This window comes from Oncorhynchus tshawytscha, linkage group LG17 (assembly GCF_018296145.1).
Source record: "Oncorhynchus tshawytscha isolate Ot180627B linkage group LG17, Otsh_v2.0, whole genome shotgun sequence".
NCBI lineage: Eukaryota > Metazoa > Chordata > Actinopteri > Salmoniformes > Salmonidae > Oncorhynchus > Oncorhynchus tshawytscha.
In genome coordinates, this window is record NC_056445.1 from 1938619 (window position 1) to 1961511 (window position 22893).

The 22893-nt window shown below is 41.8% G+C and overlaps 2 protein-coding genes across 3 annotated transcripts in view; one reads left to right on the forward strand and one right to left on the reverse strand.

Annotated features, from left to right (window-relative positions):
- Positions 1-22893, forward strand: part of LOC121838636 (NLR family CARD domain-containing protein 3-like) — a 733752-nt gene that overhangs the window by 173932 nt on the left and 536927 nt on the right. The gene's annotated exons all lie outside the window — the stretch shown is intronic.
- The window catches only part of alg8 (ALG8 alpha-1,3-glucosyltransferase), a 34359-nt gene continuing 28532 nt past the window's right edge, over positions 17067-22893 (reverse strand). For both annotated transcript variants that reach the window (XM_024376729.2, XM_042300019.1), the window contains one exon: positions 17067-17759. In XM_024376729.2, the coding sequence (XP_024232497.1) occupies positions 17534-17759 (226 nt within the window). In that variant the 3' untranslated portion in view covers positions 17067-17533. The remainder of the gene's footprint in view (positions 17760-22893) is intronic.

The following is a 22893-nucleotide window of genomic DNA, read 5'->3' on the forward strand; positions in this document are numbered from 1 at the left end:
AGACATAAGACACGGAGAGAGGTACAAGGAGAAAGACCAGACAGGGAGACAGACCAGACCGGGCAACAGGGCGACAGGCATAGGGAGATGAGACCAGACAGGGACACAGTGAAACAGGTACAGGGAGAGAGACCAGACAGGGACACAGGGAGACAGGTACATGGAGTCAGACCAGACAGGGAGACAGGTAGACAGACCAGACAGGGAGACAGGTAGACAGACCAGACAGTCCAGACAGACCAGACAGGGAGGCAGTCCAGACAGTCCAGACAGACCAGACAGGGAGACAGTCCAGAAAGACCAGACAGGGAGACAGTCCAGACAGTCCAGAAAGACCAGACAGGGAGACAGTCCAGACAGACCGGACAGGGAGGCAGCCCAGACAGACTAGACAGGGAGGCATTCCAGACAGTCCAGACAGACCAGACAGGGAGGCAGTCCAGACAGGGAGGCAGTCCAGAAAGACCAGACAGGGAGACAGTCCAGACAGTCCAGAAAGACCAGACAGGGAGGCAGTCCAGACAGACCAGACAGGGAGGCAGTCCAGACAGACCAGACAGGGAGGCAGCCCAGACAGACTAGATAGGGAGGCATTCCAGACAGTCCAGACAGACCAGACAGGGAGGCAGTCCAGACAGGGAGGCAGTTCAGACAGACCAGACAGGGAGACAGTCCAGACAGGCAGAATGGGAGACATACCAGACAGGGCAACATGGAGTCAGTCCAGATAGAGAGACAGGTACAGGGAGACAAGTAGACAGGTACAGGAAGACAAGACGACAAGTACAGGGAAATAGGTAGAAAGACCAGACATGGTCAAAGACAAGACAAGGACACAGGTACAGGAAGACAGACCAGACAGGGAGACAGAGCAGACATATAAGTCCAAGTTAACAATGTTATAAATTACAGTAATCAGGCTGTTCCTAGAGGACCAATCAGTGCTTGACTTGGATCAAACGTTACGTTATGGATACATTATGGTGACATTATGACATAGGCCAAAGGTTATGACATTATGACAAAGGCTTATGTTAAAAGGTCAAATGTTGTAAGGTTAAGGTGTTCGATATTACGTTGATGTAATGGCGACAAAATGGTGATGTTATGGGGACGTCATGTTGATGTACATAAGATTACCTTTAACAGAGAAAGCATAAAGTATTATCTCTTTTTCCCAGTCTAACCCCGGTGCATTATTGAACAAACTGAAGGCACGTTATTCAGCCACTCTTGAAGGAAAATGGCATCAAGCCTCAGAGTGCTGCTCTCACGCGAGGTGAAAAGGTGAAAGAAGTGCTGATCTCAACGCAGGGAAAGGTGAAGAGGTCACAGTTGTGACCTTGATGGGGTTGATGCTATAACAACAGCCCGTGCTCAAACAGATTAAGTTCTCAACTGAAGATGTTTGTGATCCTACTCTTTCAGCACACACCCCAACTCAACTCTCAGATAATCCCTATGGGATCCTTGTATCTGGATTATAATCATCCTTTTGATTTAATCACATCTTAACCTGGGGGGTTCCTCATGGCCAGGGATAGATATGTCACTACAGGAATCAGAAATTGTAGAATTATACTTAAGTTTGAAGCAGGAAACTGTAGGTGAGAGAGGAGAGGGAGGAGAGGGTGCGGAAGTGCACAATGGTTAGCAGATGTTATTGCGAGTGTAGCAAAATGTTTGTGCTTCTAGTTCCGGCAGTGCAGCAATATCTAACAAGTAATCAAACAATTCCACAACAACTACCTAATACACACAATCTAAGTAAAGGAATGGAATAAAAATCTATAAACGCAGCAAACTTTTCAGGAAAGTTGTCTTTCAAAGATAATTCGTAAAAATCCAAAAAACTTCACAGATCTTCATTGTAAAGGGCTTAAACACTGTTTCCCATGCTTGTTCAATGAATCATAAACAATTAATGAACATGCACCTGTGGAACGGTCGTTAAGACACTAACAGTTTACAGACGGTAGGCAATTAAGGTCACAGTTATGAAAACTTAGGACACTAAAGAGGCCTTTCTACTGACTCTGAAAAACACCAAAAGAAAGATGCCCAGGGTCCCTACACATGAACATGCCTTAGGCATGCTGCAAGGAGTCATGAGGATTGCAGATGTGGCCAGGGCAATAGATTGCAATGTCTGTACTTTGAGACACCTAAGACAGTGCTACATGGAGACAGGACAGACAGCTGATCATCCTAGCAGTGGCAGACCATGTGTAACAACATCTGCACAGGATCGGTACACCCGAACATCACACCTGCGGGACAGGTACAGGATGACAACAAAAACTGCCCGGGTTACACCAGGAACGCACAATCTCTCCATCAGTACTCAGACTGTCCACAATAGACTGAGAGAACCTGGGCTTGTAGGCCTGTTGTGAGGCAGGTCCTCACCAGACATCACCGGCAACAATGTCACCTATGGGCACAAACCCACCATCGCTGGACCAGACAGGAGGCCTGTACACCGAGGCCTGTACTCTGGAGCGAGATCGATTTAGAAGTGAAGGGTCCGTCATGGTCTGGGGCGGTGTGTCACAGCATCTTTGGACTGAGCTTGTTGTCATTGCAGACAATCTTAACGCTGTGCATTACAGGGAAGACATCCTCCTCCCTCATGTGGTACCCTTCCTGCAGGCTCATCCTGACCCTCATGGCAGCGAAGAGCCCGGATCTCAAACCCATTGAGCACATCTGGGACCTGTTGGATTGGAGGGTGAGGGCTAGGGCCATTCCCCCAAAAAATGTCTGGGAACTTGCAGGTGCCTTGGTGGAAGAGTGGGATAACATCTCACAGCAAGAACTGGCAAATCTGGTGCAGTCCATGAGGAGGAGATACACTGCAGTACTTAATGCAGCTGGTGGCCACACCAGATACTAACTATTACTTTCGATTTTGACCCCCCCCTTTGTTCAGGGACACATTATTCAATTTATTTTAGTCACATGTCTGTGGAACTTGTTCAGTTTATGTCTCAGTTGTTGAATCTTGTTATGTTCATACAAACATTTACACATGTTAAGTTGACTGAAAATAAATGCAGTTGACAGTGAGAGGACGTTTCTTTTTTTGCTGAGTTTAGATATAAACATATGGATGAGCAATGGCCAAGCGGTATAGGCAAGATGTAATAGATGTTACAAAATACAGTATCTACATATGAGATGAGTAACACAAGTTATGTAAACATTATTAATGTGGCAATATTAAAGTGACTAGTGATCCCATTTATTAAAGTGACCAATGATTTCAAGTCTGAATGTAGTCAGCAGCCTCACTGTGTTAGTGATGGCTGTTTAACAGTCTGATGGCTTTGAGATAGAAGCTGTTTTTCAGTCTCTCGGTCCCAACTTTGATGCACCTGTAATGACCTCGCCTTCTGGATGGTAGAGGGGTGAACAGGCAGTGGCTCAGGTGGTTGTTGTCCTTGAATATCTTTTTGGCCTTCCTGTGACATCGGGTGCTGTAGGTGTCCTGGAGGGCAGGTAGTTTGCCCCTGGTGATGCGTTGTGCAGACCGCACCACCCTCTGGAAAGCACTGCGGTTATGGGCGGTGCAGTTCCCGTACCAGGCGAATATGCAGCCCGACAGGATGCTTTCAATTATGCATCTGTAAAAGTTTGTGAGGGTTTTAGGTGACAAGCCCAATGTCTTCAGCCTCCTGAGGTTGAAGACATGCTTTGTGCCTTCTTCACCACACTGTCTGTGTGGGTGGAACAATTCAGTTTGTCCGTGATGTGTATGCAGAGGAACTTAAAACTTTCCACCTTCTCCACTGCTGTGGATAGGGGGGGTGCTCCCTCTGCTGTTTCCTGAAGTCCCTGATCATCTCCTTTGTTTTGTTGAGTGAGATATTGTTTTCCTGACACCACACTTCGAGTGCCCTCACCTCCTCCCTGTAGGCTGTCTTGTCGTTGTTGGTAATCAAGCCTACTACTGTTGTGTCGTCTAAAAACTTGACGTGCATAGCCACGCAGTCATGGGTAAACAGGGAGTACAGGAGGGGGCTGAGCACGCACCCTTGTGGGGCCCCAGTGTTGAGGATCAGCGAAGTGGAGATGTTGTTTACCACCTGGGGGCGGCCCGTCAGGAAGTCCAGGACCCAAATGCACAGGGCGGGGTTGAGACCCAGGGCCTCAAGCTGATTGATGAGCTTGAAGGGTACTATGGTGTTGAATGCTGAGCTGTAGTCAATGAACAGCACTCTTACATAGGTATTCATCTTGTCCAGGAGCAATATGGCAGTGTGCAGAGTGATGGCAATTGCATCGTCTGTGGACCTATTGGGGCGGTACGCAAATTGAAGTGGGTCTAGGGTGACAGGTAAGGTGGAGGTGATATGATCCTTGACTAGTCTCTCAAAGCACTTCATGATGACAGAAGTGAGTGCTATGGGGCGATAGTCATTTAGTTTAGTTACCTTTGCCTACTTGGGTACAGGAGAATGGTGGCCATCTTGAAGCATGTGGGAACAGCAGACTGGGATAGGGAGAGATTGAATATGCTGCCACGAATGCTGCCATCTATCCACAGTTTCTGGTTAGGTTAGGTTTTAATAATCACAGTGGGTACAACATCGCCTATGCACACTGTTTGTATTCGGCCATATTCCCAGTCAGCTTTCCATGGTTATAAACGGTGGTTTGCACTTTCAGTTTTGCGCGAATGCTGCTATCTATCCACAGTTTCTGGTTAGGGTAGGTTTTAATAGTCACAATGGGTACAACATCTCCTATGCACTTCCTTATAAACTCACTCATCGAATCAGCGTATTATCAATGTTATTCTTTGAGGCTCCCAAGAACAGTCCCAGTCCACGTGATCAAAACAATCTTGAAGCGTGGATTTCGATTGGTCAGACCAGCGTTGAATAGTCCTGTCACAGGTACATCCTGTTTGAGTTTCTGCCATACCTTAAGGGAACATTTTGACATTTGCCATATGGTTAGTGAGAAAGACCACATTGCAAATGTACGGTCCCTTACTAGACGTCCGAAAACGTTTGTAAAATTTGCGGCCGGCGTCGGGCCGTGCGACAGGGCCGGATCTTCCAGGAAGTCATCAAACGAACTCAGTTTCCTTTTGATAAAATAATCAAATTTTGTTCATTTTTCCACTGTCCCGGTAAATCCCACAAGAGGGCGAATGGAATCATATTGCAAATGTACAAAACATCACGAATCACGACGTGGCCTTATCTCCTAAACGGAAAATATTTTGAAGCCGAACCTTGGTGAGCATAGGTTTGGCATAATGGGCAGTTGGCCCCGAACAAGATGGCGTCTAGGCCTCAACGGTTTTTGAGTTATGGCCATTTTTCTGGGATTAAAGGTCCAAAATGAAAATAGAGCAATAATTTTTCCGCTTCACGTCAAAGTAAAGGAACCTCCGGTGTCAATAAAAAAGAACCAGTCATTTATCTATCGTCATTTAAGAGAAATCGTACAATGTCAAATTGGTGATGTTCAAAAATAGTTTTCATTACGAATCTTTTTAAAGTGTGCTTCAGAGCTCTGCGAGATTTCTGTGATTTTCTGAAATAACACACACTCACTAAACCCTCCGTACATAAGTCAGTTCTTAACATAAAGACTTAAAACTCAAAATTCTATAATTGCCTACCCCAAGGAGGATATGTGTTCACTTTCAGCTTTCTGTGTAAACCGGAAGTGCCTTAAAATAGTGTCATAGGTGCTGTTTCGAAGGGTTAAAAAGGTCAGATCTTTTCAAAACTTCATATGTGTGATTAGGCAACCCCCATGAACTGTAAATCAGTAATTTCTCCCATAAAATTTCAAAGAAAGACCATTTTGACCATTACGAAAATGACGACATTTAGAAAAGTCTCAGAGACGCAAAACTAGGTGCATTGAAACCGGCTCGGCCCATAGAGACAGACCCCAATGTTTCTGTCCGATAGCTCATTCAAGGACCCCGTAGCAAGGCAAAAAGGAAAAAAGTGGATTTTCAGCACCAATTTTCAGCACCGAAGGACCTATCAAGCCGAAACTCGGGATTCAGGGTCGCCTCACATAGGCCTACACATAATGTCAGAACTGGACCCGCAGCTAGAACGTAACTATGTGTTTTACGTTTTTATTATGTTTTAAACTGAAGGCGCTGTGAATTATGGGCCTGCTCTGAAATATGTGATAGTTGGCTCCTAAATGAGTTGGGAAAAGTGGGTTTGGTGTCAATTGGTATCAGTTTGGTGTCAGAATGACATCTAATTGACCGATGGACACTGACTTGCTAGTTGACTTTTGTACATTTGCAATTTGTTTATTGGCATTCTGAAATCAACACAACAAAATGGCATCACCATAGTCTCCAGACTGTGCCGAGTTCAACGAGACGCCCCGCTTGACCGTAGCTCGCTCTGAGTGCAGCGACCTTGAAAAAAAGAAGGCCCAAAATTAAGCCTGGCCCTAAATGTCATTTGCTTTTGGGTGACAGTGAGAGAACCGTTAGGGTGAGAAGCACAATTTGACCTCAGGTACGTTCCTGAGGTCCTCCCGATCTGTGCAAGCCTAACCTTGACCGTGTGGCATTAACCCTTAATGGTAAAATCTCACCGATTACAATGACATCTCTCCCCATAGGAATACATTTCCTGCTCCCCTAAATTCAACTTAGAGCCTATGTGGGTTAATAATGCCTTATGAACCTGTCTTCAATGACAATCCATCAGGCCACTATGAGGTCTACCTGTGTCGATTCTAAGCTTCCTGGAGCAACCGGAAGTGGTTCAATTCACCCAAAAGATATTTTGATCTACATAACTTGGAAATGTGAAAATGACTGCATTCCTGCAACCCTGTGTAGATTAGTCCATTCTTAACATAAAGACTTTAACCTCAGGATTCTGTAAGAGCTTACCCCAAGAAAGCTTCCTGAAGCAACCGGAAGTGGTTAAAAATCACCCTAAAAGTGTTTTTCCATACCCAACCTGCAGTTTGATAGAAATAGTGTTTTCAACCCTGTGTAAATCAATCAGTCCTTAACGTAAAGACTTAAAACTCAGGATTCTGTAAAAGCATACCAGAATGAGGATATGTGTTTACTTATAGCTTCCTGTGCCAACCGGAAGTGCCATAATTGGTGTAACAGGGGCTGTTTCGAAGGGTTAAAAAAGTCAGATCATATGTGCGATTAGGCAACCCTCATGAACTGTAAATCAGTCATGACTCCCATAAAATTTCAAAGAAAATCTAAATCACACACACACACAGCTTGGAAGGAGAGACAGACAGTGCCTGCAATAGTTACCTTTGTTCGAGCTAAAAAAGAACCGTCAGACATAGAGTTCTGAAACTTTAGAAACCTGTTCTAGACCTCAGGTCGATAGTGCGTGGTGAGTAGGCTCTAGAAGGTTCTCGGACCGAGAAACAGCCTCTTACATTTGCAATAACTTCAATTCATTTTCGCATCACAAAAATGCAGACATTTAGAAATGTCCCAGAGTCGCAAGGCTAGGTGCATTGCGACCGCCTCGGCCCATATAGACGGACCCCAATGTTTCTGTCCGATAGCTCATTCAAGGACCCCGTAGCAAGGCATGGAAAAAAGTGGATTTTCAGCACCAATTAAGGTCTTGCTCGGGCACCAAATGACCTATCGAGCCGAAACTTGGGATTCGGGGTCGCCTCAGCTAGGCCTACACATAACGTCAGAACTGGACACGCAGCTAGAACGTAACTACGTGTTTTACGTTTTTATTATGGTTTGAACAGAAGGTATTGTGAATTTTGGGCCAGCTCTGAAGTATGTGATAGTTGGCTTCTAAACGAGTTGGAAAAAGTGGGTGTGGTGTCAGTTTGTATCAGTTTGGTGTCAGAATGATATCTAATTGACTGATGGACGGTGACTTGCTGGTGACTTTTGTCCATTTGCAATATGTTTAACCCTTTCACACGTACCATCACACGGGTGTGATCGTTCTACAGTGGTCCCTGAAGCGTACGATCACACCCGTGTGTTTAGAACACTCATTTAGAATGCTCGTTTAGAACGGCAGTTTCGAATGACGCAACAATCAGCGTTTGAGCTGGCCACACTTTTTTCAGAAACTATTTACACAAACACAGTCCTTACAAAGTTATGTCCAGAATGTCAGCAGTTTATTTTTGGATGTATTGTTCAGATATTCACAGAAGTAAATATAGCATAACACAATCATCCTAACCCGAAAAATGTAGGCTACATTTGTCCTAGCGCTGAGGAAAGATTGACCCAACACAAGCAGTCATATTTTCTAACTCTCGGCTGACATAAACTACAATATGAATTAGCTAATAGCAATATAGAATTAATCACATCGCGGGTGAGCTCACCATTGATCGAAATAACTAGGTAAAACACTTTATAGAAATCGAAAGTAATCCGACGATTAGTTTCAGCGCGCAGCCATGCATTTTTTCCTCACAGAAACCGAAGATAATAAGAGAAGCAAGATGAGTTTGGTCTGTTTATAGTATGCATGTTGAAGGGGTGTGTCATCTACCGTCGTTCACATCCCACCATTAATTTCCGTAAGTCCTCAAAAAATTTGTGAACTCTTACCTCATTTTGTTATAACATCTTTGGTCAAACTGACGTGAATCCCAGAATGCATTGTATGTCAACAAACATGGCTACACAGCTGGAATTAGCTTAGCTCATCATAATCAGTACAACCTTCAAAAAAGTATTTTACACACATAATATGTTCCCATTACAATCTGTGCAAGAATCGGAATGCATGATTTGTCACCTAGAATTGAAAACATGTGAATAAAACCGTAAATACACAAATAATTGCCACACAAAACATTTTCTGATAGTGATTTATTGATACAAGTGGCGCGTGCCGGCAGTCAACCACGTAACCTCCCACTCTGCGCCATTCAGTGTAGTTGTTTATGTATGTAGCTAGTGAGCTAAGCTGTAGCATTAACAATGTCTTTCAAAAGGAGACAACTCACAAATGTGGAAATTCTGGAGATTTTTTCAAATTCTGACAATGAGTCTGAGTATGAAAGTCAGGAATCAGATTCTGACAGTGAGGAGCTGCCCCCCAACCTTGTAGTCATTGAGAACCCTGAATCTGAATTTCCCTTGTCCACTGAGGAAGTACCAGGTCCCTTTGAAGATGCTGGTGGTGATGGAGGCAGACAGACAGTGGATAAAGTGCAGGAGTTCTGTGGTAGCTGGAAGGCCACCAGTCATTTCACCCCTCCTGGCCCTGCTGTTTGCTTTGACGAGTCCCAGTCTGGAGTGCAACACCCCTTGCCATTTCCAACTGAGGCAGAGTGGTTCAAGTTATTTCTGACAGAGGAGCTGGTGGGAGACATAGTTGAGGAGACCAATCGCTATGCCTTAGAGCTACAGGAGAAAAGAGAGCCAGGAGTGAGGGGAAAATAGCTAAATGGGTGACAACCACAATTAGTGAAATGTATACCTTCCTGGAGACATTCCTTCTCATGGGAATAGTAAAGAAGAACTCCCTAAGAGAATACTGGAGCACAGATCCTATGTTTGCAACTCCCTTCTTTGCCACCCTCTTTTCCCAAGATCGCTTCCTAGTTCTGCTGCGATGCCTGCATTTAATCAACAATGCTACTACCATCCTAAGTGACCCGTTATACAAAATAAATGTTCTTATCAGCCTGACATCAGCATTTGGTCGGGTCTTTGTGCCATACAAGGACCTATGCATTGATGAGTACCTGATGTTATGGAAAGGTAGGCTGGCGTTCCGTCAATATATTCCCTCCTAAAGGCACAGGTTTGGAGTCAAGTTCTTTGTCATGTGCGACGTGAAGACAGGATTTGTCCAGGATTTTATAGTTTACACAGGGTCCACCACTGACATCAAACATTATGAGGGGCTTGGGGTGTCAGGGTCCATGGTGATGACCATGCTGGCTCCTCATCTCGGCAAGGGACACACTTTGTACGTGGACAATTGGTACAGCAGTCCCACACTCTTCCAACATCTACTCTCCAACAGCACAGGGGCCTGTGGCACAGTCAGGTCGAACCGGAAGGGGATGCCGGCATTCGGATGCAGGAAGATGCAGAGAAGGGAGGTGGAGTTCCAGGAGAACGGTCAACAGCTGGCAGTAAAGTGGCATGACAAGCGAGACGTCCATGTCCTCTCCACTGTCCATACAGCAACCATGTCGGCCACAGGGAAGGTGGACCACCTGACCGGAGAGAGATTGATCAAACCAGATTGTGTGCTTGATTATAACCTCAAAATGGGGGCCGTGGATAAGGCGGACATGATAAACAGCTTTGTGGAATGCACTCGGAAAACGACCAAGTGGTATAAGAAGATGTTTTTCCATCTGATCGATACTGCTGTCCTCAACGGCAGCATAGTTCACCATCAACTAACAGGTGAGATGATTACTGAACAAGGTATTTTTGTAATTGCATGTACAGTTCACACACAAATCCATTATGCAACTATAGTGACAATATCTCACCCACCTACCCACTGCCTCATCATCCTCTCCCTTTCCTCATCCTCCCCATTCCCTCATAGGTAAAGTAATTACCTACCAAAAATACAGAGAGAACCTCATGAGAGAGCTGCTAGAGGAGCACCACACCCCTCGGCGCCCATCCACTGGGGGCCGTCCTGCTGCAGACAATCCCCCTACGCCTCACTGCATGGCATTTTCCCTGCAAAGTCCCTCAAACTGCTTCTCAAGGTAGTCGCACACGGAGGCATTGCAAAGTCTGCCTGTCTGGCGCCAGGAGAAGTAAGTAGAGGAAGATGACAAAATACATGTGTTTAGCTTGTGATACACCTCTATGTATTTCACCATGCTTTGAGGAGTATCACATACTCAAGCATTATTGAGCACATCTGCAGCAATAAGTGACTGACTGACCTGACAGGTGACTTGACAGGTGACCTGCCATGATACTATGCCTTTAGAGATGGGGGTGGAAATGCAGTTGTTGTTCAGTCACTGCATGGATATTAAATTTGGGTTATGCATATTCAGTTTTTTGTCCTCTAGTAAAACAAGTTGTTGAACCAACTACCAATACTGCAATAAAATAGATGAATATTACATATTGGCCTATGTGTTTTCTTGCTGTGTTTTCATCCAGTACTACTGTTAAGGAGTGTACGTTAGCATACAAAAGCTGTCCTCATTCTTCAGCTCCAAAGATGTCCAGCTCCAGTTATGATATTGGCAAATAATGTTTCTGGTTTCTGAAAGTACAGAATAAAGAGGAATTATTCATTAGAATACAATATAAGGATATAGCAATAAAACAATACTACAAAGAAGTAACATAATAAAAACTGCTATAAAAAATAGTTTATTGCATTGACAAAATCACAGATTTGAGTTATAACAGTAAGAAACTAACTTTTGAGCTCCACAAGGGGGGCAAGGCAGGGCAGAACAGAGCTATGCTGAATAGACCAAATAAACAAACCATGGTCATATTTTTTATTTATTTAACTAGGCAAGTAATTTAAGAACAAATTATTATTTACAATGATGGCCTACACCGGCCAAACTCGGACAACGCTGGGCCAATTGTGCGCTGCACTATGGGACTCCCAATCACAGCCAGTTGGGATACAGCCTGGATTTGAACCAGGGTGTCTGTAGTGACACCTCTAGCACTGAGATGTAGTGCCATAGACCGCTGCGCCACTTGGGAGTCATAAGGCCAGGGTAGCTTCAAAATACAACACAAGCTAATAGTTCTCTGATGCAACTAGCATTGTTTTACAGAGCTAATAGAAGAATGTAGCTAGGTAAGCATGATTGACAATAACACCATAAAGGTTATAAAATGAGTAACGCTACCTCACGTGTCCGCGGTGATAAAGAATATACACTAATATATTATGCTCCATATACATACAGTACGCTACAATAGAAATGTGGAATGGAAAATGTGAACACGTGTGCAGATCCTGTTCTGACGGGAGATGAGCAAATGTCTGCAGACGTGAACTGCACAAACAATTGGGAAGTGCTTGGGGAATTTTGTCCGTGTCAGAAATGTCCCAAAAATTTAATTATCTGCAAAAGTAAAAATGACTATTTTTATGTGAATGAATGAGGAGGCGGAACACACCTAAATTCAAACTGTTTTTAGAAAATAAAAACTTCAAATCATTTGAAATTGAAGTTAAAACAACCTATAAATATAAACAGGCTGCGTGCTTTAGTTTGAGGGCAGCGCGGATAAAATGTACTGTTATACGTATCAATCACATTCTGGAATGGAGAGAACATTCTAACATCACGTGCATAAAAAAACTTGCGCTGGGGCGACCGTTAGAGATATTTGGAACTCACGCATGAAAGGGTTAAACAGTGAGGTACCATCACCAAAGTGACATTCTGAAATCAACCCCAACAAGTGATGGAGAGGAACCAGAATCACTGCCCAGCCATCCCGAGTTCATCGGGCCAGTCAATTTCGCATTCCTGCAGGATTGCAAATGCACAGTGCATTTGCAACAGTGAAAAAACATCACCAAATGGACATGATGAAATCAACACAACGAGCGATGGAGAAGAACCACTGCCCGGCCATCCTGAGTTCATCAGGCGAGTCAATTTCACATTCCTGCAGGATTTTTGAGCATGCCAAATTCGTGATGGTACATGGCAAATGGACATAACATCCTGATTTGGCATTTTCAAATCTTTCATATTGCATTTGGACATTTCTTATGGCATTTGGCCAAAAAAAAGTGACTTTTGACTTTGACTTCCTATGAAATCATATTGCAAATGGACAAAACATATGCCTTATGCACAAGTAAAAATATATATATAACAAAATATGACTAAAGTATGTTGATACAGTTCTTATACATGTGTAATTGACACAAAAATCGAAAGAATTTTGAAAAACGGTCCAGAAAGCACTTTTTTAAGGGGGTGATAAGTTTTTGAAAAAATGTTCAGTTTTTCAAAATGTTACTTTTGGATGTTGACTTGCGTTACATTTGCAATATGAAAAACCACGGTGGAGCGCACTCGCCACCTGTTGGATTTTTAAAGTGTTACACTTGGCATTTGCCATATGGCATTTGCAATCAACTTTGAATTAAACAACGCCGAATTGAGTGGTATTGGACACCGTGTATATGGTTTGTCCAGTGCCAATGACTTCCCATTAATTTTTGTACATTTCAGGGGGGTGTTCCCTTACTACAATAAATGCAGCCTCAAGATATATGGTTTCCAGTTTGCATAAAGTCCGGTAAAGTTCCTTGAGTGCCGTTGTGGTATCGCCTTGAGGGGGGATATGCACGGCTGTGACAATAACCGACGAGAATTCTCTTGGGAGATAATACGGTCAGCATTTGATTGTGAGGTCAATTGTCGGTCAGGTGAACAAAAATACTTGTGTTCCTGTATGTTGTTACAATTACACCATGAGTCGTTAATCATGAAATATGCTACCCCACCCTTCTTCTTCCCGGAGAAATGTTTATTTCTGTCGCCGTGACGCACAAAGAATCCCGGTGGCTGTACTGACTCCGACAGCATATCCCGAGAGAGACATGTTTCCATGAAACAGAGTATGTTAAAATCCCTGATGTCTCTCTGGAAAGCAACCCTTGCCCTAATTTTGTCTACCTGGTTATCTAGAGACTGGACATTAGCACGTAATATACTCGGAAGTGGTGGGTGGTGCGCGCGCCTCCAAAGTCTGACCAGAAGGTCGCTCCGTCTACCTCTTCTGTGGCGACATCGTTTTGGGTCAGCCTCTGGAATCAGTTCCAATGCCCTGGGTGGTTCGGACAAAGGATCCACTTCGGGAAAGTTGTATTTCTGGTCATAGTCCTGGTAAGTTGACATCGCTCTGATATCCAATAGTTCTTCCCGGCTGTATGTAATAATAATTCAGATTTTCTGGGCTGACAATGTAAGAAATAAGGGAATAAATACGTAAATAAAACAAAATACTGCAAAGTTGCCTAAGGACTAGAAGTGAGGCGGTCCTCTCTGTCTGCGCCATCTGAGATTGGGAATGGGTGAGGTCAGAGGTTGAGGTGAATGGGTTGGAAAGATAAGGAAGGGAAGGAGGGAGGGAAGCATGTGCAGAAAGAGGCAGAGGAATGAGAAGTGAGTGAGAGAGAGTGAGCAAGAGAGCGCTGGAGGCCAACCTCACATCAATTTGCAGCTGAGCTGTCTCCTGTCTGTCCTTGATGCTATGTCATTGAGAGGAGTTTCTGAGAAGGCAGACTCCTTGGTAGTGTATTAGGAAGTGTATAGTATTAGCCTTGGGAGCTGGGTTGTAAGGGCGACCCCTTGGCAGTGCATTGGGTACAGCACAGTACTGGCAGGCTTTCTCATGGCTGGGTGTTGGCAGGCTTTCAAGAGCTTAGCTCTTAGCACGGCCACTGTTTCTATTCACACACACACTCCTCACAGGAATCCAGGGCACGCAAACTGCACAGTACAGTCGGGAACACCAACGGAAACACTCATGCATACGGTCAGGTCCAAAATGATTGGCACCCTATTAGCAAAAATTGACATTGGAGAACACATTGGGAGGAATTTTAAGAGCATTCCTCCATTCAGAATATTTCCAGATCCTTGATATCCTTCGTCTGTGCTTATGGACTGCCCTCTTCAATTCAAACCAAAGGTTTTCAATGGGGTTAATGTCCAGAGACTGATATGGAAATATAGCTCTTTGGCCACGCACACCAGTTGTGGATTTTGCGTAGAAAGAAAGATGCATATGCAGAAAAGAATCCCATACCTACTGTAAAATAGGGTGGTGGAGCTTTAACCTGTTGAGTGTAGGGGGCAGTATTTTGATGTTTGGATGAAACACGTACCCAAATGAAACTGACTATTTCTCAGGTCCAGAATCTAGAATATGCATATAATTGTCAGATTAGGATAGAAAACACTCAAGTTTCCAAAACTGTCAAAACTGTCAAAATATTGTCTGTGAGTATAACAGAACTGATATTGCAGGTGAAAACCTGAGGAAAATCCATCCCGGAAGTGCTGTTTTTCCTGAAAGCTCTCTGTTCCATTGCCTGCCTTCGCTCCATTTAAAGGGATATCAACCAGATTCCCTTTCCTATGGCTTCCACATGTTGTGAACAGTCTTTAGACATAGTTACAGGCTGTTATTTTGCAGAATGAGCGAGAAAGATTCCATCGCGTCATTGTATGGCTGGGTGCCAGCAGCGTTTTGCATGTGCAACAGCTTGGAGCAGACATTTTCTCTCTCTCTCCTATTGAAGAAGGTACAGTCTGGTTGAAATATTATCGATTATATATTGTAAAAACAACCTGAGGATTGATTAGAAAAAATGTTTGACATGTTTCTACGAACTTTATGGATACTATATGGAATTTCCGTCTGCCCGGTCGTGACCGCTCGAGTCTGTGGATTTCTGAACATAACGCGCCAACCAAATGGAGGTATTTTGGATATAAAAATAATCTTAATGGAACAAAAGGAACATTTATTGTGTAACTGGGAGTCTCGTGAGTGCAAACATCCAAAGATCATCAAAAGTAAGCGATTCATTTTATTGCTTTTCTGACTTTTGTGACCAATCTACTTGGCTGCTAGCTGTTTGTAATGTTTTGTCTGCTGAGAGAGATGTCCTTACATAAACACTTAACACACGCCGAAAAGCTTTTTTGAAATCTGACATGCCAGGTGGATTAACAACAAGCTAAGCTGTGTTTTGCTATATTGCACTTGTGATTTCATGAAAAGTAAATTTTTTTAGTAATTTAATTTGAATTTGGCGCTCTGCATACTGCGGATGTTGACGAAAATGATCCCGCTAACGGGATGGGTGCATCAAGAAGTTAACGTTATGGAACTATTTTACTTCCACTGGTCTTGGGCCTTGTTAATTAACCTCTTGATCCTACTTGAGACGCAGACGTCCCAACTAGAGCTCTGGAAATGCAAATGCGCTACGCTAAACGCTAATAGTATTAGTTAAAACGCAAACGTTCATTAAAATACACATGCTTGGTATTGAATTAAAGCTACACTCGTTGTGAATCCAGGCACCAAGTCAGATTTTTAAAATGCTTTTCGGCGAAAGCATGAGAAGCTATTATCTGATAGCATGTAACACCCCAAAAGACCCGTAGGGGATGTAAACAAAAGAATTAGCATAGTCGGCGCTACACAAACCGCACAATAAAATATAAAACATTCATTACCTTTGACCATCTTCTTTGTTGGCACTCCTTGATGTCCCATAATCAATACTGGGTCTTTTTTTCGATTAAATCGGTCCATATATAGCCTAGATATCGATCTATGAAGACTGTGTGATAAACGGAAAAAAATAGCGTTTCATAACGTAACGTCATTTTTTAAAAGTTAAAAAGTCGACGATAAACTTTCACAAAACACTTCGAAATACCTTTCTAATGCAACTTTAGGTATTAGTACACGTTAAAAAGCTATAAAAATCATCAGGAGGCGATGTAAATTCGATAGCTGGTCGTCTGGAAAAAATGTCCGGAAAAACACTGAGCCAATGCATCAAGTTGGTGGTCGGAGGGAATCGGTTCCCTTTGGTCGGTTCTACCAAGAATCAAATCAGAATCAAATGAGAAGACTCTATACATCCTGTGGAAGCTGTAGGTACTGCAACCTCGGCCTCATTTAATACGGTTCACCTTTAACAATGGGTTGAAGTGGCGCATGGATATTTTTTTCCATTTCCAGTGATCAGATTTTCCTGCGCTTTTCGATGAAACAGACGTTCTGTTATAGTCACAGCCGTGATTTAACCAGTTTTAGAAACGTTAGAGTGTTTTCTATACACACATACTAATCATATGCATATACTATATTCCTGGCATGAGTAGCAGGACGCCAAAATGTTGCGCGATTTTTAACAGAATGTTCGAAAAAGTAGGGGGTCGGCTTAAGAGGTTTTAAGGTCAACAGCATCATGAACTTTACCCAGTCCCGGGACATTTTAGCCAAAAACCTGGTTGCCTCTGCCAACTGTACATACAGTTTACACACACACTGTGCACACAAAATAATCATAATACAAAAATCTGTTTATCTTTTTATTTGTAAACATAAGAAATACAGCATGAACTTCATCCCATTCCATACTATTTCCCCACTTTTCCATTGTCATTTGAGATGCATTTGGTACAAGTTCTTTTTTTCACACATTCAGACAGACATATTATTCATGCTATGATACATCCTTCAAGAGCCGATCTTCGAGTGTGCATTTATAAGTGACTGTTCCTTGGTGTTTCCCATCCCGAAACTACACTTATAGATGCACACTTGAAGATCTGCTCTGGATGGACTAGTAACAGCATCGCAGAAAGTTTGAAACACCACCTTTTTTCTTTACACACCAATGTAAGACAAAGAGTGCATCACAAATGACATTCTATATGGCCCTGGTCAAAAGTAATGCACTACACAGGGAATAGTATACTATTTGGGATACAACAAAGGGGTTGATTGTGAATTGGTCACTACTCACTAGTGTCTCTCTCTGTCTCATAGTTGTTTGTGTTTGTCTGTCCCGTGCTGCCTCAATAGAGAGACGTAGAGGCGTATGAAGGAGTAAGAGACTCCCAGAGAGCAGTACACTGATGTCACCAGCAGGGGCACGAAGGGCAGGGTATGCTGCCACGGCGACAGAGGGTAAACAACCTCACAGAGGATCTCTACGGCAACCAGGCCCAGGAGGTAGGTGGTTTCCAGAGGGTTAAGGAGGGAACCCCTGTAACAGAGTTAAGATCGTAGTGTAAACTCACACAGCTTGAAATGTTTCCACGTGTGTTGTTTCAATGGTGCAACTGGCTAATACATTTTCAAACGGGCAGTCACATGTACCTGAGACCAATACTGGTAAGGATTTGTGAGCGAGGAAGCTATGATGTTAAGCAGCACACAGTGACACTGGTTATACCAAGATAGGAGCTGATTGTGCTCTGTAAAAAAGCAGTGCTCTTAGACAGGACCCAAATTCAAAAGGTATCAGTATTGGTAAACATGAATATTAACTAAACTTATTTGCAGATTATCTCCTGATATACCTGACCAATATTGAAAACTCAATGCCTTCCCTTGCTAAAAATATTTTCGGAATACTCTAAAATCTCAGGATATAAAATGAACGTAGAAAAAAACAAAATAGGAAAAATAAAAAGAATAACTCATGATCTACAGCAAATCCTTGAAGTCGACCACAAACAAAAAATATATAAAGATAACTTTATCCCATTACTCAACAATATGAAAGCAGATCTATTTTAATGGAACAATCTTCCCATACATTTTACAGGTAGAATAAACCTCTTCAGAAAGGCATAGCTCCCAAAGTTTTGACATTTATCCTTGGTAATACCAAATATCCCACCAAAAAACATCCTTAAAAAAGTATACCTCAAAAGTATACCTCAGTCATAATAGACTTTATATTGGCAAATAAAACGCATAGAATAAAAACAAAACATTTTCCCATCTTCCTAAGTCTGAGGGTGGTTTTAACCTTCCAGACTTAGAATTGTATCAACTCGCCACCCAAGGCTTGCAACATATAGTTAAAAGCACAAAAGACGAACAATAGGTACATATTGAAGATGTGCACGCTCATCCCCAGAATATTTTCACGTGTCTATTTTAGGATAAAGCTAAGAACATTAACAACTTCATAGTTAAGAACACTATAACAATATGAAAGAAAATAAAACAGTTTCTACAAGAACCAATATCACTCCCTTAAAGCACAACCGCATGGAACAATCCTCGAATAGCGTTTCAGAATTCACTGATAGATTGGTCCACATGGAAAACTAAAGGCATAGAAATGATTTGATTTGACATGGAAAACTAAAGGCATAGAAATTGTAAATGTCTTGGTAATAGGAAATACATTTATTTCCAATACAGAATTAAAAAGCAATTTGGACCGTCCAATGTTGATATTTTCAAATACATGCAACTTAAAAGTTTGAAATCACGGAATTTCGATTTGAAATCTTTTAGACATCAGAGTAATCTTGAGGGAATCCTATGAGTCAGAAAAGGATATTCAAATGATAGATAAGACATACAAAACCTTGCAGAGAGCGTATCCAACTGACAACCTCTAAGAAAAAAATATAAACTTAAAAAGAACTGATATTGGCAGAAGATAGGTATGTTCCAACATTCCCTCTAACTAAATTACTGTTAACTAAAATGTACGCTTAATCCAGTATAAACTAATTTATAGAATGTATTATACAAGAGACAAAATTCACAAATTCTACAGCACAACGACAGAGTCATGTCTTAAGTGTAAAACTATCAATGATTCAATAATTTATGCCTTTGTGGAATGCTATGAAGTCCAAAAGTTGGCTGTCAGAAGTATTACAATGTAAATGAACTTTTAATCTGTCGGTCTCCATATTTCAAGACATGGCATATGAGGGTGCAGTGAGATACCCAATGGGTTGGAAACTACTTTTCTCATCAATCATCTTGAAAAAACATTTACTTAAAAACTGGAAAGGTCAAATGCTTTGTTATTTAAATGTTGAAAGGGCGTGGGCGATGGAGTGAAGCAAAATGGTGCAGTTTGAGGCCTTGTGGCGGAAAGTGATGCGGGCGCTGGAAATGGGGGTGTGAGCAGATGAGTCTGGGCAGGTGTTATGTCCTTGATGTTTGTGTGCATTTGTATGCTGTCGTTTGTATGTGTACAGTATGTTTTGTATTGTTTGAATTAAAAATAAATAAAACAAAAGCAGTGTTCTCAGATCGTGGTCCCAGAACTCACAGGGTGTGCAGAGTTTGTTCTAGCACTTACACACCTGATTGAACTGTCAACTAAACATCAAGAACAGTGGTGTAAAGTACTAAAGTAAAAATACTTTAACTTGGCCCGAATGCATATGTAACAGTATAGCTTCCGTCCCTCTCCTCGCCCCAACCTGGGCTCGAACCAGGGACCCTCTGCACACATCAACAACAGCCACCTCCGAAGCATCGTTACCCATCGCGCCACAAAAGCCACGGCCCTTGCAGAGCAAGGGGAACCACTACTTCAAGGTCTCAGAGCAGGTGACGTCACCGATTGAAACGCTATTAGCGCGCACCACCGCTAACTAGCTAGCCATTTCACATCGGTTACACATAAAACATCTTAAGTGTCTCCTTTAAGGAATTATTTTTCCATATACCGGGGGAAATGTAAAAGGGTGTTATATAAAGCCCATCAAACATTTCCTTGGGTAAGGGCATCATTTAGCAGAATGATACAGTACAGCAGAAAAAGTATTTGGTTACCATGGAGACTTCTTATGGCTGGGGGGCTGTATTGAGTAGCTTGGATGAATAAGGTGCCCAGAGTAAACTGCCTGCTACTCAGGCCCAGAAGCTAATATATTTATATTATTAGTAGATTTGGATAGAAAACTGTTTGAATGATGTCTGAGTATAACAGAACTCATATGGCAGGCAAAAACCTGAGAAAAAATCCAACCAGGAAGTGGGAAATCTGAGGTTTGTAGTTTTTCATGTCATTGCCAATCGAATATACAGTGTCTATGGGGTCATATTGCACTTCCTAAGGCTTCCACTATATGTCAACAGTCTTTAGAACCTTGTTTGAGGCTTCTACTGTGAAGTGGGGGCGAATGAGAGCTGATTCAACCAGAGGTCTGCCAGAGTGGCATGAGTTGATCACGCTCGCACACGTGAGAGTGACCTGCGTTCCATTGCATTTCTGAAGACAAAGGAATTCTCCAGTTGGAACATTATTGAAGATTTATGTTAAAAACAGTCTAAAGATTGATTCTATACATCGTTTGACATGTTTCTATGGACTGTAACAGAACTTTGACTTTTCGTCTGGACCTAGTGATCGCACCTCATGAATTTGGATTACTCTGCAAATCGCGAACAAAAAGGAGGTATTTGGACATAAATGATGGACTTTATCAAACAAATCAAACATTTATTGTGGAACTGGGATTCCTGGGAGTACATTCTGATGAAGATCATCAAAGGTAAGTGAATATTTATAATGCTATTTCTGACTTCTGTTGACTCCACAACATGGCGGTTATCTGTTTGGCTTGTTTTGTTGTCTGAGCGCTGTACTCAGATTATTGCATGGTGTGCTTTTTTTGTTAAAAAAAATGAAATTTGACACAGCGGTTGCATTAAGGAGAAGTGTATCTATAATTCCATGCATAACAGTTGTATCTTTTATCAAAATTGATTATTTCTGTAAATTGATGTGGCTCTCTGCAAAATCACCGATGTTTTGGAACTACTGAACATAATGCGCCAATGTAAACTGAGATTTTTGGATATAAATATGAACTTTATAGAACAAAACATACATGTATTGTGTAACGTGAAGTCCTATGCGTGTCATCAAAGGTTAGTGATGAATTTGATCTCTATTTCTGCTTTTTGTGACTCCTCTCTTTGGCTGGAAAAATGGCTGTGTTTTTTTGTGACTATGCGGTGACCTAACATAATCGTTTAGTGTGCTTTCACTGTAAATCCTTTTTGAAATCGGACACTGGTGGGATTAACAACGAGTTTATCTTTAAAATGGTGTAAAATACTTGTATGTTTGAGGAATTTTAATTAATGAGATTTCTGTTGTTTTGAATTTGGCGCCCTGCACTTTCACTGGCTGTTGTCATATCGATCCCGGTAGCAGGATTTCAGCCATAAGAAGTCAATGAACATCTCCTCAAAGATATATATTTATTTTGGGAGATAGCAAAATAGAACTTCTACATTTAAGACAGGAGAAACAAATGGATTCATAAGATAATAAAATACATTTTTTTGACTTTTTCTCAACTTGTTTATATTACTTTCTGGCACGACAAGATAACTTACGGAGTAGGTAGCTAGCTAGCCAGCTATCTTTGAAGCCATGGATTGTGCACCTTCCATTGTTTGGCTAAGTAGCTACCTAGCTAGCTAGGTGTTTTTCTTTTGAAAATAGGGCAGAGGACAGCAACATTTACCTCCATAAATGTTGTTTATATTGATATCCATACTGAATGAAGCACTTAAGGGACGTCATGGGCACCTATAACTTTTCACTTAATTTAAAGGGGGACATTTTCCTTAAACTGACTTAAAACTTTTTCCTTCAAAGTTAAGAAAACTTTATGGGTAAAGATAAAAAAATAAAATGTACTTAAAATGTTTTATGGAACAGTTGTGCTTTGTTATTTATATTTTTAACAACGTTTACTTCACTAGATTCCTAAAGAAAATAATGTCTTTTTTACAGCATACATTTCCCCTGACACCCAAAAGGGCTCATTACATTTTGAATGCTTAGCAGGACATATCATTTATTATTATTTTTTAAATGGTGCCATCTGGTTTGCTTAATACAAGGAATTTAAAATGATTTATACTTTTATTTTTGATACTTTAGAATATTTTAGCAATTATATTTACTCAAGTAGTATTTAACTGGGTGACGGTCACTTTTACCTCAGTCATTTTCTATTGAGGTATCTTTACTTTTACTGAAGTATGACAATTGGGTACTTTTTCCACCACTGATTAAGGACCACCTTGACTGAGAGCATTACAAATGTATAATGATATAGTTAATTGTCATCAGCTTGACATACAGTGCATTTGGAAAGTATTCAGACCCCTTCACTTTTTCCACTTTGTTATGTTACAGCCTTATTTTAAAATCGATAAAATAAAAAAAGTTCCACATCAATCTACACACAATACCCCATAATGAAAAAGTGATAACAGGTTTTTAGATTTCTTTTGCACATTTATTAAAAATAAAAAACAGAAATACCTTATTTACATAAGTATTCAGACCCTTTTCTATGAGACTTGAAATTGAGCTCAGGTGCACTCTGTTT